A 17,383-nucleotide genomic window follows, 5' to 3' on the forward strand; every position below is an offset into this window, starting at 1 on the left:
GTGATTGCCAGGGGCTGGGGGCAGGGAGGAAAGGGGAGTTATTATTTAATGGGTGCAAAGTTTCAGTTTTGCAAGATGAAAAATGTTCTGGAGACTGAGGTTGATGATAGTTACACAACAAAGTGACTGTGCTTAATGCCACCAAACTGTACACTGGAAAATGATCAAAATGGTAAACTTTGTTATATATGTTTTACCACACTTAAAAATTTGCAAAGCAAAAAATGATGGCACACTTCTCCATGTTGCACAACTACAGGGGGCGCCATTTACATAGTTTCCTTAGAGTGGGTCAATTTGGGGTCAACCCCAGCCCTCCTACCTATGGCGGACCTTGCTACTCATCCAGGACTGGGGCTCTCAGAATCCACCGCCACGTGGGACGTCAGACAATCCCTGCTGATTCCTCAGAGCCGACTAGGGACACGCCTAGTGATTGCCATCATTAGCTCGAATGATGACCTCCTGAGAACATTTCTGACAAAAAGAGCTGAGAACAGAGATATAGCAGACCTGGTCATTCTTTTATTGGAAGGGGTATACATTGTTGCACCTTACAAGCCTGTGAGCCCAGAGAGATTTCAAGTTGAATATCAAGATGGTTTTCTTTGAGTTCATAATGGCCCTGAATAAGGCCACGGGAATGGCAACTGTGCCAGCGCCAATAGACCTGGATGATGCGGACAGCATTGAGCAAGCGACAGTAACGCTGACGGATGTGCCACGTGCGGACCCAGGACTGCAGCCTGACTGCCGCCCATTCTTGCCGCGCGTAGAGCTCCAGCGCCGCCCGCCGCCTCTTGTTCAGCAGCTTCGTCAGCATCCGCCGCCACCAGCACTGAATGATCCAAGCTCGGAGGGCCGCGTGCAGCAGCGTGCGGCGCACCAGCGTGCCCCGCCACCAGGCCTGGATGAACACAACCGCAGACTTTTCTGTCATGATGGTTTTCTCTTTGGGGCCTTGCAAGAGAAAACGGAGAACACTTGGGATGCTTAGACCACTCAGGACGTGCCAGGAAGGGGCTCTGAATCCTCCGTCAGTGAAGACCCCTTCCTGTGAAGTCAGGCGCACTGGGCAGGGCAACAGGTGGACCTAGGAGACCAGGCAGGTGTCTCACCCCTGCCAGCCTCAGGTTAATGGACATGAACACCTCACCCTCACCTCTGAGTCTCAATGTTCCCATCTGCAAAATGGGGGTACAGCTGCCCTAGCTGCCTCACCCTATTTTCTATGGACCTTATCGGCCAGTCTAGAGCAAGAACACTATGATTTAGAGGTGAAAGACCTACAGGCTCCACCTGGGCCCGACTACCTGTCTAGGATCCATGACCCCTCCCTTCAGACCCCTCCCACCTGCTGGAGAAGGGGCATCCTTTGCTGGCCCTGCCTTCTCAACTCTGACTTCAGGTCAAACCCACCACCCACCCTGTCCCTTTGCCTCGCCAAAGTAGTAAGAGACTCCTCCACCTCACACAGTTATTAACAGCTTAGACTTCACTTAACACATATGTCAGTACAAACATACACACTCACACGCACTAACACCACACGTTAGACCTCACCGTCCTGCACCTTGGCCCTTGCATTCTCCACACACAGCCCCCACTTGCAGCTCCCAACCCCCTGTGGTCTGGGTTCACACTCCTCTGCCTCCCTCCTTGCCGCAGTCTACACTCCATGTCCCAGCCAGACTCACAGCCTCCGCCTAGGAGGGAAATAGGGCAAAGGACCGCCAAGGAGGGGTCAGTCCCTGTTTGTTCCACCCCAGTTTGCCTGGGACATACTGAAACTGTGCCTATTTTCCTGGTGTGATGAGGACAAGGGCCCCTTTCACTCCCTGGAGTCTCTCTTTGACAATAAGTTGTATGGTCACTCCACTGGACCAAAAGGGTCAGAGATGCCACAAGTCAACGCTTTCCCCAGCTCGGCGCAGCCTGGCCTGTCTACCCACGGGGCTGCAGGGAAGGGCATGGCTGCGGCGCGGGCGAGGGTGTTGGGGGTGGAGAGGCACATCGCTCATCTTGCTTGTGCTCCTTCAAGCTCCATTCTTTCAATGTGATTTCATCATCATCATTTGATAATAATTTAAAATGGTTTGCTGTCCTTCTGTGATCAGAGTTCAGGGGGAGAATATGGGAAAAAGTTAGGGTGCCCTCCCCAGCACTAGGTGCCAAGTCAGCCACAGACTCAGCTTCCTGATTTTGTCTGGGACTTCAGACGTGAGCAGGATCCTCTCATAACTTTGGGAAACTTACTTCGCCCCCTCGGAAAACTTAAGTGAATCTGACTGCCTCTTACAAAGCATTCAATCCCCTAACTTAGGGACAAATGGTCCACTTCCCACAGGTCTGCACTTTACTAAATTACCCATGGTTAGGGGCGAGTTGGTTCCATCACCCTCAGGTCTGCACTCTTCCAAGCACACAGCTCCAGCAGGAAGAGCGGAGGAGAGGCGGGACTGATGACATCACAAGAGCACCTGTGATGCAGGCAGCAGGATGGCTCCCCGAGGGTGAATCCGTTCCAGGGCAAACCTAGAAGACCTGTCCTTTCTTTCCCACCAGAACGGCCAGATTCCTAGCTACAAAGAACACCCTAAACACGGACCCATTGGCACAAAGGTATAAAATGATACTCATTAAAACCCAGCTGATATTAATTAAATGATATACAGCTCATTTAAACAATAGTATACCAAATAATGATTAGAATGAGTTTGCTCTCTGTTTACAGATATAGAAGAGTGTATCATGTTTAGTAAGTGAAACATCAAGATGAAAAACAAGATAACCCCAATATAAGGACCTATTTATGCACGTGTTATAAAAGCATTATCTTAAAAAGAGGTGGGGCCTAGGAAGATATATACAAAAATTAACAACCATCACCTTTGATGAGGATAGTGGAATGGGGGGGACAAGACAAACTTCCTCCCTGTGGCTAGAACCCCTGTGCCTGGCCTATCTATGGGTCCTGAGAGCAGGACACACACAGGCCAGAAAACCCCATGAGGCCTCCAGGGCCACGGGGCCCCATCTCAGGTGCAGATGTGCTCAAGCACTCTCCTGCCCCCTCAGGGCCTTGAGGCCACAATCAGATGGATGAGGGTGGCCACTGCACACGCGGAGCCCCCCTCTGCTTGATCCTGGCCACCTGACATTATGAGGCCCTGGGCCCCCCAGAGTCACAGCCCAGGGGTCACTGAGGAGTGAATTTGTAGTCATGTGTATGGTGAGTGTTGGAGAGGCCCATGTGGGCTATGGGGGGACGTAGGGAAGGGGAGGAGGACATTTGAGGCTGGGGGCATCAGTGCGAAGTTCGTGGGTGGGGGAGAGACGGGAGCAAGGTGGAGGATGGGGAAAGTAGTGGGGTACAACATGCGGGGCAGGGAAGGGGCAGGAAGCATCTGTTTGAAGATAAAGGTGTTGGTCAGGCCCTGGGAGGCCCCCATCAATGCGGGGCCTCCGTCAGCCTGGCTCCAGAGTCAAGCCCCTCATCACCACACTCCTCTGTCCGTGGTAGTAGCAACGCAGGGAATCGGCCCCGCTTCACAGCTAAGGAAACTGAGGTGCGGAGCCCAGGCCTGGCTCACCCCACTCACGGCTGACCAGTCATGGGGCCAGCACTGGTCCCAGCTCCACTCCGCTCTGAGACGTGGCTCTAACCCGCTGCATGCTGACTCCAGCATCTCCACACTTCCCCGGTGCTTTGGGTTCTCATTGTTTCTGGAAAAAAAATCTTCTAAGAAACCTCCACCCAGAATCTTAAAAAATTAGCCAAGCAAAAGAAGCCAGACTCCCAAGAGGGCAGGCTGTGTGGATCCAGGTGTGTGCTGAGCAAGGGCAATGCCACGATGGGGACACACAGTGGCCACCCAGACTACAGGACGGGGACTGGATGGGGACTATGTGGGTAGGGGAATGTTCTATATTTTGATCATCATTGTGGACACACATGTATATAAACTTGTCAAAAATAGATAAGATGTACACCTAAAATGGATACATGTTATCATATGTATATAAATTATGCTCAGTAAAAGTTGATTTAATACCTCCATCCATCTTGGTTCGAATGCAGAAATCATCACACTGTTATGTAATAGTATCCAAGTGTGTTTGGGGTGGGAGGAGAGGGATAAAGATCTCTGCACTCCAAGGGAAAGATCCCACATTCTAAGCCCAGTGGAACAAGGGGGCTGGAGCCCAGGAAGGAGGGAGACCCAGACAGGGAAGAGGCCCAGGGCTGGGGCACTGGCGGGCGTGATGAACCTGGGGCCTTCAGAGCCACCAGGACCAGCTCAGACTCCAGCCAGTGGGCAGGGAGGAGCCACCACAGGGGCTGAGGAGCAGAGGGGTGACACCATCCAAGGAGGGTTTTGGGGGTGTGCTGGGTGAGGCACCTGGTGGGGAGCATGGTGCGGGAGCCTCCTGGAGGCTGGGCTAAGGGACACAGCACAGGAGCAACATGCAAGCACCCTCGGGACCACTGGGTGACCCCTGGGTGCAGAAGCACCAGCATTCCAGGGCCTCTACCCACCCTCCCACACCACCTCCACCATTCTCCCCTCCTCTGCCAGAGTCCTCCCAGAGGTCCTCAGTAGGGAGGTCCTTCAGGGAGGGGTGGAAAGGAGAGAAGAAAGCAGGTGGGCCAGGGACCCAAAGTGATCGGCCCTCTGCATGTGCTCCCAGCCCGCGGCTTGCAGAGGGGGTGAGCGGGTCTCCTGGGAGTGGGCTGTGCTAAGGCGGCCCCTCCCACCGGCCTCTGCCTTGGGCATTTCTTCTGCGGCAGCTCCACCCCCACCCCAATCCCCACCCCCAGATAAGTGACCCTCATATGCAGACCCAGGGCTGACTGAGTGGCTCCTGCACCCTGAGACTCCCAAGCCCCCTCTACAGATCTCCACGGTGGTCCCCATCAGATACTATGGTAGTCACCTGTTTGCTGCCTGGCCCCTTCCCTCACTGGTTCCTGGAGGGCAGAGCCTGAGCATTTTTCATGTTTGTGTCCCCAAAGGCTACACAGTACCAAGACACAGTAGGTGAAAAATTTTGTTCGTCAAGTGAATAATGAATAGATGGAAAAACGGACTATCTACCCATAGCCCACTTCTGCGCAGAGATTCGAAGCCCTCATGGCCTGAAAGTCTTCTCTCCATTCCTAGAGACAAGTCCTGTCATTCCCTCCCCTGTTCCCTGCCCCAGTAAGGGTGAGAGTGGGCATAGGCTGGTGCTGGAAGTCCCCAGGTCTGAAGTGAAGAGGCTGGGGCACTGTGGGACTGAGGAAAAGGGTGGCACGGGGAAGGGAGGGGACAGAGAAGGGAGACACCTGGGAGAGAGATGAGAGAGGGCAAATGTGGGGCCTTGGGGTCCCAGAAAGAAAGGTGGGGAGCAGGAAGGAAGACAGTGAGGCAGAATGCTGCAACCAGGGGAAGCCCCGGACCCCTAGTCTCCCACCAAAGAGACTCGTTGTTTTGGCCAGGCGCGGTAGCTCACGCCTGTAATCCTAGCACTCTGGGAGGCCAAGGTGGGCGGATTGTTTGAGCTCAGGAGTTCGAGACCAGCCTGAGCAAGAGCGAGACCCCATCTCTACTAAAAATAGAAAGAAATTATATGGACAGCTAAAAATATATATAGAAAAAATTAGCCGGGCATGGTGGTGCATGCCTGTAGTCCCAGCTACTCGGGAGGCTGAGACAGGAGGATCGCTTGAGCTCAGGAGTTTGAGGTTGCTGTGAGCTAGGCTGACGCCACGGCACTCACTCTAGCCTGGGCAACAGAGTGAGACTCTGTCTCAAAAAAAAAAAACAAAGAGACTCGTTGTCCCCCTCTTCTGTCCACTGAATGTCTACTGCCACAGCTAGGAGTTCCTGGCAGGTGCATTTTGAGAATGAGTCCGAGCTCCTGTACTGCCACAGCTCGGATCCTTGCTCCAGGGCTATGGGCAGAGCGCTTGCCCACAAAAGACTCTCTCTCTCTCCTTCCTGGTGGTCCCCAGCCCAATCCTGTCCCATCCTGGGTGACCAAGACTTAGGGTCACAACAGAAGCCCTGAGTTTGTCTCACCTGGAGAGAGGCCCTGGCCCAAGAGACATATTTGCTTTAACACTGGGTCTGGGGACTGGGAGATATGTAGAGAGTCTCAATTTTGTTTGTTTAGGGGGATGTCCTAACTGTGGGACGTCCCCCCTAATTGTGGGACGTCTGTAACTGGGTAATCCTGGGTGCTTAAATGCTACAACATGATGGCAGACTGGGGCATTCTGTGGGTCAGACCCTGTCTTATACTAGCTTTTTGGAAACAGACTCTGAGCTGGAAGGTTGCATGCAGAAGTTTAACTGGAGAGTGTTCTTAGGAGATGATACACTTCTAAGGAAGTGAGGAACAGAATATTAGGCAAAAGGAGATGCTAACCACAACACATCTGCGATGTATTTTCTTGTCTCTTGGCAAAATGAGGCTACAGTGACCAGGCCACAGCCACAGCTTTAAATTTAATGGGATTCTTACTGTGACCCCCGATAAATGTCTTTCCCCCAATCTAGATAGAACCTGAAGTTTCAGGGACAGAAAGTAAAAATTCCAAGGTAGATAACTGGAAGAGGTAGCACCAGGTCCACTACCATTTCCACACGTACATTCTACCTGTTAGCGGCTGGGTACCATGTAATGGGCATTGACTTAGGGCATGGGTTGGCATACTACAACCCATAGGTCAAATCCAGCCCACTGCCAGCTTTTGTACATCCCAGTGGTTTTTAATGTTTTTTACACTTTTCAGTGGTTGAAAAATTTCAAAAGAATATTTCATGACACATGAAAATTATATAAAATTCAAACTTCTGTGTCCATAAAGTTTTACTGCAATACTGCCACACTTATATATTGTCTGTAACTACATTTGCACTACAATGACAGTTAAATAGTTGTGACAGAGACAATTTGTGTCACTCTCCTCACTTCCCTCTGCTGCTCAGCACACAAAAATCACAATGGCGCAACTATAGCTAAAAAGTTGTTTTGAGTGCCACACATATTGCTATATTTTGACCTATTTTTTATTATCAGTGCACACTCATCACTTCAAAACAAGAAGAGAAAAGTGGATTTAAATGTCACACTTTTAAGACAATGGCCAAACATTGTGTTCATTACCCAATGACACTATAGCTGCAGTAAAAGAATACAATATCATACATCAACATTACCAGACTGAGCAATCCACAGTATTCCTCATTCACAAGAAAGCAATGATTATAAAATTTAGAAATTTTAAATGGTATATCTCATCACAGCAGAATTTCTGTACAAAAACTAAAAAATGAAAATGAGACTGTAAGCAAAGTAAGTTTCCAAATGGCTCATTTGTTAGCAAAGCAGGGGAAGCTGTTTACCAGTAATGAGTTAATTAAATCCTGTTTGATTGTAGCAGCTGAAGAAATGTATCCGGAGAAAATAAACTTAACACTATTAGCCTTTCAATGAGAATCACTGCTCAGAGTTGAAGACGTGGGAACAACATCAATAGTCAATTTAAAAACAAGGCAAATTGTGTCATGTGGTTTTTCTTGGCACGTAGTGAGCTGGCAGAGGCACCAATACAGCTCAGCTGTAGCTTGCTGAAGGGGTAAATTCCAACTTTGAAGTGACTGAAGAATTAACTTCTAGGAATAGTGTGTGTGAGAATGTAGGTGAGAATATTTGTTGAAGAAGTTGAGAAAATGCTAACTCAGTACAATCTGAAATGGAATCTGCCAAGATGCGATAAAACTGATAATAGTAAAAGCATATGGAGCACAAAAAAGGCTTAGTTGGACAAACTTACAAAGCTTAAACGTAAGGTGCTTAATGCCTATGGTTATTCATTGTATTATTCATCAGTAGGTACTCTGTGGAAAATATTGGAATCTATCGTGTTACTGAACCAGTAGTGTCAACGGTAAACTTCACTTGGCATTATTGACTTAACCATCATCAGTTCCATGAAGTTTTAAAAGCTGAACATGCTGACTTGCCCAACCATTGCCAGCAGTTTCATGGCTTAGCAGTGATAAGGTTTTACCAAGAACTTTTAAGCTCAGGGTCAAGATCGGTATCTCCCTGTGGAAATTTGAGACCAGCAAATATTACATGACTATTATTGATGCCCTAGGTCACAGAGACTTTATCAAAACACGATTATAGGCTCATCTCAGGCTGATTGTGCTGTCCTGATTGTTGCTGCCAGTGTTGGTGGATTTGAAGCTGGTATCTTCAGGAATAGGCAGGTCTGTGAGCATGCCCTTCTGCCTTACACGCAGGGTGTAAAACAACTAATTGTTGGTGTTAACAAAATGGATTCCACTGAGCCACCCGACAGCCAGAAGAGATATGAGGAAATTGTTAAGAAAGTCAGCACTAACATTAAGAAAATTGGCTACAACCCAGCATAGTAGCATTTGTGCCAATTTCTGGTTGGAATGGTGACAATATGCTGGAGCCGAGTGCTAACGTGCCTTGGTTCAAGGGATGGAAAGTCACCCGTAAAGATGGCAATGACAGTGGAACCACACTGCTTGAAGCTCTGGATTGCATCCTGCCACCAACTCGTCCAACGGATCAGTCTTTGTGTCTCCTCTCCAGGATGTCCACAAAATCGGTAGAATTGGTATTGTCCCCATGGGCCAAGTGGAGACTGGTGTTCTCAAGCCCGGCATGGTGATCACCTTTGTTCCAGTCAACATTACAACTGAAGTAAAGCCTGCTGAAATGCACCATGAAGCTTTGGGTGAAGCTCTTCCTGGGGACAATGTGGGCTTCAGTGTCAAGAATGTGTCTGTCAAAGATGATCATCACGGCAATGTTGCCAGTGACAGCATAAATGATCCACCAGTGGAAGCAGCTGGCTTCACTACTCAGGTGATTATTCTGAACCATTCAGGCTAAACCAGTGGTGGCTACGTCCCTATACTGAATTGTCACACAGCTCCCATTGCTTGCATTTTTGCCAAGCATAAGGAAAAGATTGATCACCACTCTGGCAAGAAGCTGAAAGATGGCCCTGAATTCTTGAAATCTAGTGATGCCGCCATCATTGATATGGTTCCTGGCAAGCCCATGTGTGTTGAGAGATTCTCTGATGATCCTCCTCTAGGTCTTTATGCTGTTCATGGTATGAGACAGTTGCTGTGGGTGTCATTAAAGCAGTGGACAAGAAGGCTGCCGGAGCTGGCAACGTCACCAAGTTTGCCCAGAAAGCTCAGAAGGCGAAATGAATATTATCCTAATACCTGCCACCCCAGTCTTGATAGGTGTTGGAAGAACGGTCTCAGAACTGTTTGTCTCGGCCGGGCGCGGTGGCTCACGCCTGTAATCCTAGCACTCTGGGAGGCCGAGGCGGGTGGATCGCTCAAGGTCAGGAGTTCGAGACCAGCCTGAGCAAGAGCGAGACCTCGTCTCTACTAAAAATAGAAAAAAATTATATGGACAACTAAAAATATATATATAGAAAAATTAGCCGGGCATAGTGGCGCATGCCTGTAGTCCCAGCTACTCGGGAGGCTGAGGCAGGAGGATCGCTTGAGCCCAGGAGTTTGAGGTTGCTGTGAGCTAGGCTGACGCCACGGCACTCACTCTAGCCTGGACAACAAAGTGAGACTCTGTCTCAAAAAAAAAAAAAAAAAAAAAGAACTGTTTGTCTCAATTGGCTGTTTAACAGTAAAAGACTAGTTAATGACAACAAAGCATCATAAAACCTTCAGAAGGAAAGCAGAATGTTTTGTGGACCATTTGGGGTTTTTTTTCATGTGGCAGTTTTAAGTTATTCATATTTAAAATCAGTACTTTTTTTTTTATTTCAGCATATTATGGGGGTGCAAATGTTTAGGTTATGTATTTTTAATGGACACAACTTGACCAAAAATCTGTCACAGAATTTTGAGACCGATTAAAACAAAGTTTAATGAGAAGAAAAATTGATTGGCCTTGTTTGTATGAAGCTACCTCTGGACTCTCTAGTGTGTTTCATTGATTTATGTGTCTATCCTTTCACCAATACCACAGGCTTAATTATTACTGTAGTTTTGTAATAAGTCTTAAAATCAGATAGTATGATTTCTCCAACTTTATTGTTCTTTTTCAAAAGTATTTTGGCTATTCTAATTCTTTTGATTTTCATATAAATTTTAGAATCAGTTTGTCTATAACTATAAAAATCCTTCTGGGATTTTGATTGGAATTATATTAAATATATAGATCAATTTTGGGGTAAGTGACATTTTTACTGAGTCTTCCAATCCATGAACACAGTGTGTTTCTCCATTTATTTAGGTCTCTGATTTTTTTCATCAGTGGTTTGTAGTTTTTCTGTACCTAAGAATTTCATTTTATGGAACTATTGTTAATAGAATTGTTCTTTATATTTAAGTTTCCAGTTGTTTGTTGTTAGTATATAGAAATAGAATTGAATTTTGTATGTTAACCTTGTTTCCTGCAACTTTGCTCAATTCTCTTATTTATTCTAGAAGATTTTTGGGTTTTGTTTTGTACTTGGAATTTCCTACATAGACAATCATATGTTGCCTGTGAATACGGGCAGTTTTATTTCCTCATTTCCAATCTGTATGTCTTTATTTCATTTTCTGGCTAGGACTTTATTTCTTTTTCTGGCTAGAAAATGGGACTCATGAGAGAAAACATCCCTGCCTTGTTCCCAATTTTGGTGGAAAACATCCGGTCTTTTACCATTAAGTAGACATTAGCTGTAGGATTTTTATAGATGCACTTTATCAGATTGAAGAAATTCCCTTCTAGTCCTAATCGATTGATACCAGCATGTGGTTTTTCCCCACACAAAGTTTCTATTGTGTCACAATTGCCTACAGTATTCAGTACAGTAACATGCTGTACAGGTAGGTGTGTAGCCTAGCAGCAATAGGCTATACCATATAGCCTAGGTGTGTAGTAGGTTGTACCATCTAGGCTTGTGTAAGTACACCCCATGATGTTTCCACAATGATGAAATTAACTAACGATGCATTTCTCAGAATTTATCTCCATCATTAATGATGTATGATTGTAATATTAGATACTTTTATATAGTTTTTGCTACTAAATTGGATTTACTAATATTTTATTGATGACTTTTTGCTTCTTTGTTCATAAGATATATTGGTCTATAGTTTCTATTCTTACATTGTCTTTGTCTGGTCTTAGTATCAGAGCAATATTGGCCTCATAAAATGAATTGGGAAGTGTCCCCTCTTTTGTACTATTTTGTGGAAGAAATTTTGTAGAACTGGTGTTATTTGTTTATGAAATATTTGATAGAACTTGCCAGTAAAACCATCTGGAAGGTTTTAAACTACAAATTAAACTTTTTTAATAACTATGGGATGATTCAGGTAATTTATTTCATCTTGGACAAATTTGGGTAGTTTTTGGTTTTCAGGGAATTGATCTGTTTCATCAAATTAATGTGTGTATAGTTGTTTCATAGTATTCCTCTATTATCCCTAGCAAGTATCCCGGGAAGCTCTGATGCTGAAATGGCCCAGCAGAATTGTCCCAATCTGAGTCCAATGACTTGGGTCAGTGATTGTGGGTCGAATTTGGAAGGGCTTGACCTTGGGCAAAGCAGGCTGTTCGCAGCTGAAGCAATCCCTGAAGCCGCAAGCTGCAGCCGGCTCTCAAGAGCTGCGAGAGCAGCATTTGTTGAAGGGGAGTCCACGTCCACCACAAGCAAGACCTGTCTACCCCGGTACGAGACTCTCATTTTTAAATAGATGAATATTATTAATTCACTTTTGTTGATTCCTAATATACATGGACTTATTGCCATCTTATTTTGTGCTTTAAATCTACCATTTTTTCTTATGATTCATTTTTCTTTTCCTGTCTTTTGTCAATTTAATTGAGTTTTCAGTGAGTCTTGAAATTGATGATTTTTTTCCTTCTACTATTTTAGAAATTGTGTTAGTTGCTTACCCATATCTGCATCCTCACTTCCTCACAAAAGAACTGATTTTATTGGCATTGGCAACATGCTCATTCAAATGAATAGCATTGCTCAGCTTCCCTTGCAGCTGGTGTGGTCATGTGATGCTCACCAGCCAATGAGATGTCAGCAGGAGTCGCTGGGTGGGTCTTCTGGGAAAGTTCTTGAAGGAGGCTGCCTGGGCTCAAATGGGCCTTTTTACCATTGCACCTTAACCCTCTTCTTCCCTGGAAATCTAGACACGATGGCCAGCACTCAGGTAACCACTTTGAGAGTGGGAGGACACGGGTCACCTTCCTAATGTGGTGGGAGGAGGGGGTGACAGAATAGTAGGTGCTTAGTTCCGTGATGACACCGTGGAGCTGCCACAGCAGGCCTGGCCCGTCTTTGCTCAGACTTCTTCCATGTGACCTAAAAACAAACTTCTAGCTTGACCCACTGTATTTTAGGTTTCTGTTTTAGTTGAACATAATTTCTAAGTTACATAGAAATTCTATACCTTATTCCTTTTCTCCTAGTACTTACACTTAAATTTTAACACATATTTTATTTTGCATCGTGGAGCATCTGGAGCAAATCAGTGTCACTTGTGCCCCAAATCAGGTAAGAATATTAGCCCAATTTCCATTTCTCCAGCCACTGCTTCTAGCAACCTCCTATGTTGGTATCATTTGAGATACTATACATATTTTTTTTATAGATATATACATATTTTTAATAGGAAAATCGTTTTGGTCATGACAATACGTTTTGGTGGCATCTGTACTCATCACCACTTCTTGTGTCATTCTCTTGGATTTATTTTTCTTTGTCATGAAGTTAATTTCCCAGAAATACCTTCAGAGACTTTTGATGTAGACTAAACTTTAAATTAATAAAAATGTCTTTGAGTTAATGAAAATGCCCTTCACTTTGCTCCTACACTTGAATGATGTTTGGGGCAGTGTTATCGTTCAATGCCCAGATTGATTTGCCTTCAGAGTATTGGCGATATTGCTTCCCACTCTCTTGTACCCAGTGCTGCTGCTGAGAAAGCTGGTGTCTGTCTGAAACGTTCCCAAGGAGGTAATTTGTGGATTTCTTTTCCTCTTTAAATATGTAAGCATTTTATATTCTTCAGTTAGTTATGACATTGTGCTGCGACTTGTGTGGAGTGCCATGTGTTTACCTTCACCTTTTAAAGGAAGTGAGTCTCTTTAAACTCTGGGAAACTCACCAAGGCTTTGCATGTTTCTGCCTCCATCTCTATAGCTCCTTTCTCAGGAATGCACATTCAGCCATGACTGAAACTTCTGGACCAATGCCTCATTCTTTCACTTCTTTTTTTTTTTTTTTTTTTTTTTGAGACAGAGTCTCACTCTGTTGCCCGGGCTAGAGTGAGTGCCGTGGCGTCAGCTTAGCTCACAGCAACCTCAGACTCCTCGGCTTAAGCGATCCTACTGCCTCAGCCTCCCAAGTAGCTGGGACTACAGGCATGCGCCACTATGCCCGGCTAATTTTTCTATATATATTTTTAGTTGTCCATATAATTTCTTTCTATTTTTAGTAGAGATGGGGTCTCGCTCTTGCTCAGGCTGGTCTCGAACTCCTGACCTTGAGCGTTCCACCCGCCTCGGCCTCCCAGAGTGCTAGGATTACAGGCGTGAGCCACCGCGCCCGGCCTCTTTCACTTCTTTAACCTTTTCGTTTCCCACCCTTCTGTGCTACAATCCAGGAGGATTCTTCATGTCAAAGTTTCCACTTGCTAATCTGCATATATGTTCCTTCTGCTATGCATCCCATCTTTTGGGTTTTAATTTTGACAATCACGATTCCTTTCTAAGGTCCATAAGTGGCTTTTTAATAGTGGGTTGTTCCTTTGTACCTAAGATGTCTTCCTCCATCCAACGAGGATAGTAATTTCACTCCTTAAATTTTCCTTCTTAAATCTTTCCCTTGGCTGTCAGATTTCTGCCTTCCTCCAAAACTTGCCGATGCTTATCTGAATATTCATCTTTGTGTTTCATTTCCCCATAGCAGACGGATGAGTGCCACATCCCTGACTGCACGGACTGCAGGGGAGGTATGGGATAACACCTGGATAACACTTGCAGTGAGTTTATAATTCTGTGCTTAAAAAGATTTCCTCAGACAGTTGGGGGTGTGGCTCCCTCTCTCTTTGCACCCCATGTTGCTGCTGAGAAAGCTGAAGTCAACCCAACTTACTCCTTGGTCAGTAAACAGTGGGTCTTATTTCCTCTTGAAAGGTTTCGGTATTTTATCTGTAGCAGCTGAGACTGTGCCACACGTTTTGGGTTCCATCTGTTTTCAAACATCTCGGTGCAATTGGTCGACTGCCTTAAACTGGGATTCTTTCTAAAGAATCTCCTAAAAACTGTCTCCTCGGTGCTGAGAACCCTCTCATCAGTGCTCTGAACCTCCCTTCCCTCCACTCTCTGTACTCTCAGGAGCACACAGCCAACCAGCACTGGAACTTCTGGGTCTTCCTCCTCTGTGGGGTGGGCTCTCAGGGGTGGGATGTCAGTGGGTGGCCTTCTGGGCAGGGGCCTTGCTGTCCCTGGCACCAGGCCCTGCCTCGCCTCCCCAGGCCAGTCACGGATCCCCCTGGCCACAGGCCCTCCCTGGCCGGCTGCACGGCTCTGCTGAGGAGTCAGCGGCTGCTCCTCTGTGTGTTCCCACCCGCCCTCCTCCCCCAGGTCCAGCTGCCGGCAAGGTGGAGGGGCCGCATGGCCACTCTTGCACCTGCCTAAGGCCTTGTTAGAGCTTTAATTTATTTTCTTCCAGTCTTTTCACCTATGCCTTCTGCTGTTAGGGATTCCACATGATTTCAGTCCACTGAAGGCCCCGTCCCTATATTTTAGATACTACTAGAGATTTTTCAAATTAATGTATTTCTTTTCTGTTATTCCTGTGCATTGTCAGTGGGAGAGGGAGGCCTAAGCATGAGCCTGTGCTTGAACATTTTGATTCATTTTTTCATGGACAATTTCTGGGGTTTTGGTGTGGTTGCTTCCTTGAGATTTGGGGTGAAAACGTTGAAGTAGATTTTAGCCAGTGACTGAGAATTTCCTTCTGCAAATGGTTTGTTTCTATTTTTTAATTGGAAATTCAATTTTCTCTTGTCCTTGCCTTCATTTTTTCCCCTTTGCTCCCTGAATCATTCAGCCTGAAAGGCATTAGGCTGGGCAGTGCAACGCAGGTGCAGCCGGGGAAAGAGCCATCACGGCCCAGAGCCAGGTGAGGATCCCAAGGGGGAGGAAGCGTTGGCATGGGAGGGACGCCCAGCACGGGCCTGGCAGTGGGAGGAGGAGTCCACACAGGCACAAGGTCTTACCAGTAATGGGTATCATATCCAGTGGGATGAGAACAGCAGCCTTGGCAGCAGAGGAACTCGGAACTTGCGCAGTGAGGAGGATGTCCACACACAGAACAGCCTGGCATTCCACATCGGGCCAAGCTGGGTAAGGGGCATTGACGTGGGTCAGGAGATGACTGAGGGAGCCAGTCCTGAGCCCCGCATGTGGCGTGTCAGAGCTCAAGCACAGCAGGGGCAGTGTCCGAGTACGGGAGAGGCCAGCCGCGGCCACGGGAGGGTAGTTGCACACGGGAAAGATCAAGTGAGAAACTGATTGAGGATAATGGGAGCCAGGAGTCGCACCTCAGAAATAGGAGTGAGAAATACGGAAAGGAGCAACCTAGAAAGAACTCTGATTTGGGGTTGGGATTGGAGGTATCCGTGTGAACTCGTAGATTTCAATCTAGATACAGAAGTAAACTTAGATATGTGTATTGCTTGTGCATATACACACCATGTAGTCCCCAGCCCTGTCCACTGAGGGGCCTAGAGCAGGGGACCTTGACAACAACAGGCAAACCTCCCGGGCTCTGCTGGGCCTTCCCAGTTGGCCTCAGAAAGTGCTGCTTTTTCCTTGGCCACCAGCATTTAAGGTTTGTGGCTGTGACCCCTTTCCTTGTTTTGCTGCTGATGCTGATTTTTTTTTTTTTTTTTTTTTTTAGGTTTCTTGAGGTATAATTTACAAATTAAAGTTGCATATATTTAAGGTGTAGAACTTGACATTTTGAAGATGCTGAATTTTTATGGTACTTGACATTCACCCTGAACAGTGGAGATCATTAGCCCAAGCTCACAGCTCAGAAAACTGGGTTCTGAGAGGCCACACAGCAGCGGGAAGCAGAGCCAGAGATCTGACCTAGGACAGAGCTCTTTGCCCTGAGACACTGACCCCAAGACAAAGGGAGGTAAGGAGAAAGACAGAAATGCTTCCGAGTGGGTGTGAGAGACCCAGGCCCTGAGTGAGACACAGGGGCAGAATGTATCAGGATAAAGCGGGAAATGCAGAGCCCACGCCCAAGAGCAAGACAGACAGCTAGAGCCTGAGATATCTGGGCAGCATCGCCGAACCTCTGTAAGCCAAGGGACCAGCTCACCAGGGCAGAGTCAATGGAGCATGGCTGGACACAGACCTCTGAGCTTGCAGCCTCAGTGAAGAATGACCCAGATCCCAAACTCCTCCCTTTCTGCAGGGAACCACAGGACAGCAGTGTCCACACAAACAGAGGTTCAGGCCTTGACCTCTAAACTGGCCTTTGATCATCACCTGGGACCCAGTCCCAGCCCCAGGTGGCAGCCTTTCACAGGAAGGGATGTTTAGAGGAGCCAGCTCTGCCTCGCCCAGCCCCTGCAGTGGCCGGGCCTGGGGAGAGGGTGAGGGACACAAGACTAATGCCTCCTCCCACCTGGGTCCGTGATAGCCTGACACTCACTGGGGCTGGACTGGCAGTGGAATGCTTCTCCCCCACCCTCTTGCCTAAGGAGCCACGCACACAGAGCGGGTCTGGAGGAGAACGAGTCCTAGCTTCCAGGGGCTGGGGGAAGGAATGGATGGTGTCTGCGGTGAGAGTGAGAACTTGGGTCGTGCTCTCTAACAGCTTCCAGTTAGGGGCTCAAGATTCTGACTCAGAAGCTGAGTATGAGGATACAGTCCCCAGCTAGGCAGGGAGACAGGATTCACAGAGCTTGGGGTGGGCGTGCTCCTCTCAGTCATGGGGGTGGGGGAACAAGCTCTGAGCAACTAGACCCAGAAGGGTGAATTCTTGGAGAATGTGCTGCCATTGTCTTGGCCACCCTCCCAAAGGCTTCCATTATACACAGTCTTGGGGAGAGCGCACCATTTACATAGGCCAAACATGAAAGATGCTCCTTGGCGTTGGCCAACGGCAGATCTGTACTCCCAACTTTCCTACCTGTGGCAGACATAGCTAATCAATTGCAGTCTCTGCTCAGTCTGGACAAGGGGCTCAGAATCCTGCCAATTCCTCAGAACTGGTATATGAGATGCCGAGTATCTGCCATCATTTGCCCTGACTTCCTGGAGCTTGTCAAACAGA

General features: G+C 47.1%; 1 protein-coding gene and 1 pseudogene across 1 annotated transcript; one reads left to right on the top strand and one right to left on the bottom strand.

Moving 5' to 3' along the window:
• Nucleotides 1–505: 505 nt before the first annotated feature.
• Nucleotides 506–2,443, bottom strand: IQCF5 (IQ motif containing F5). The gene is made up of 2 exons (XM_069473682.1): nucleotides 2,369–2,443; nucleotides 506–960 (listed from the first exon to the last, which is right to left on the bottom strand). Exons 1-2 carry the CDS (start codon nucleotides 2,370–2,372, stop codon nucleotides 518–520), a joined length of 447 nt encoding a protein of 148 aa, XP_069329783.1. The 5' UTR covers nucleotides 2,373–2,443; the 3' UTR covers nucleotides 506–517.
• Nucleotides 2,444–8,298: 5,855 nt separating this feature from the next.
• Nucleotides 8,299–9,254, top strand: LOC138386918 (elongation factor 1-alpha 1 pseudogene; annotated as a pseudogene).
• The last annotated feature ends 8,129 nt before the right edge of the window (nucleotides 9,255–17,383 follow it).

This window comes from Eulemur rufifrons, chromosome 7, assembly GCF_041146395.1.
Source record: "Eulemur rufifrons isolate Redbay chromosome 7, OSU_ERuf_1, whole genome shotgun sequence".
NCBI classification, from domain to species: domain Eukaryota; kingdom Metazoa; phylum Chordata; class Mammalia; order Primates; family Lemuridae; genus Eulemur; species Eulemur rufifrons.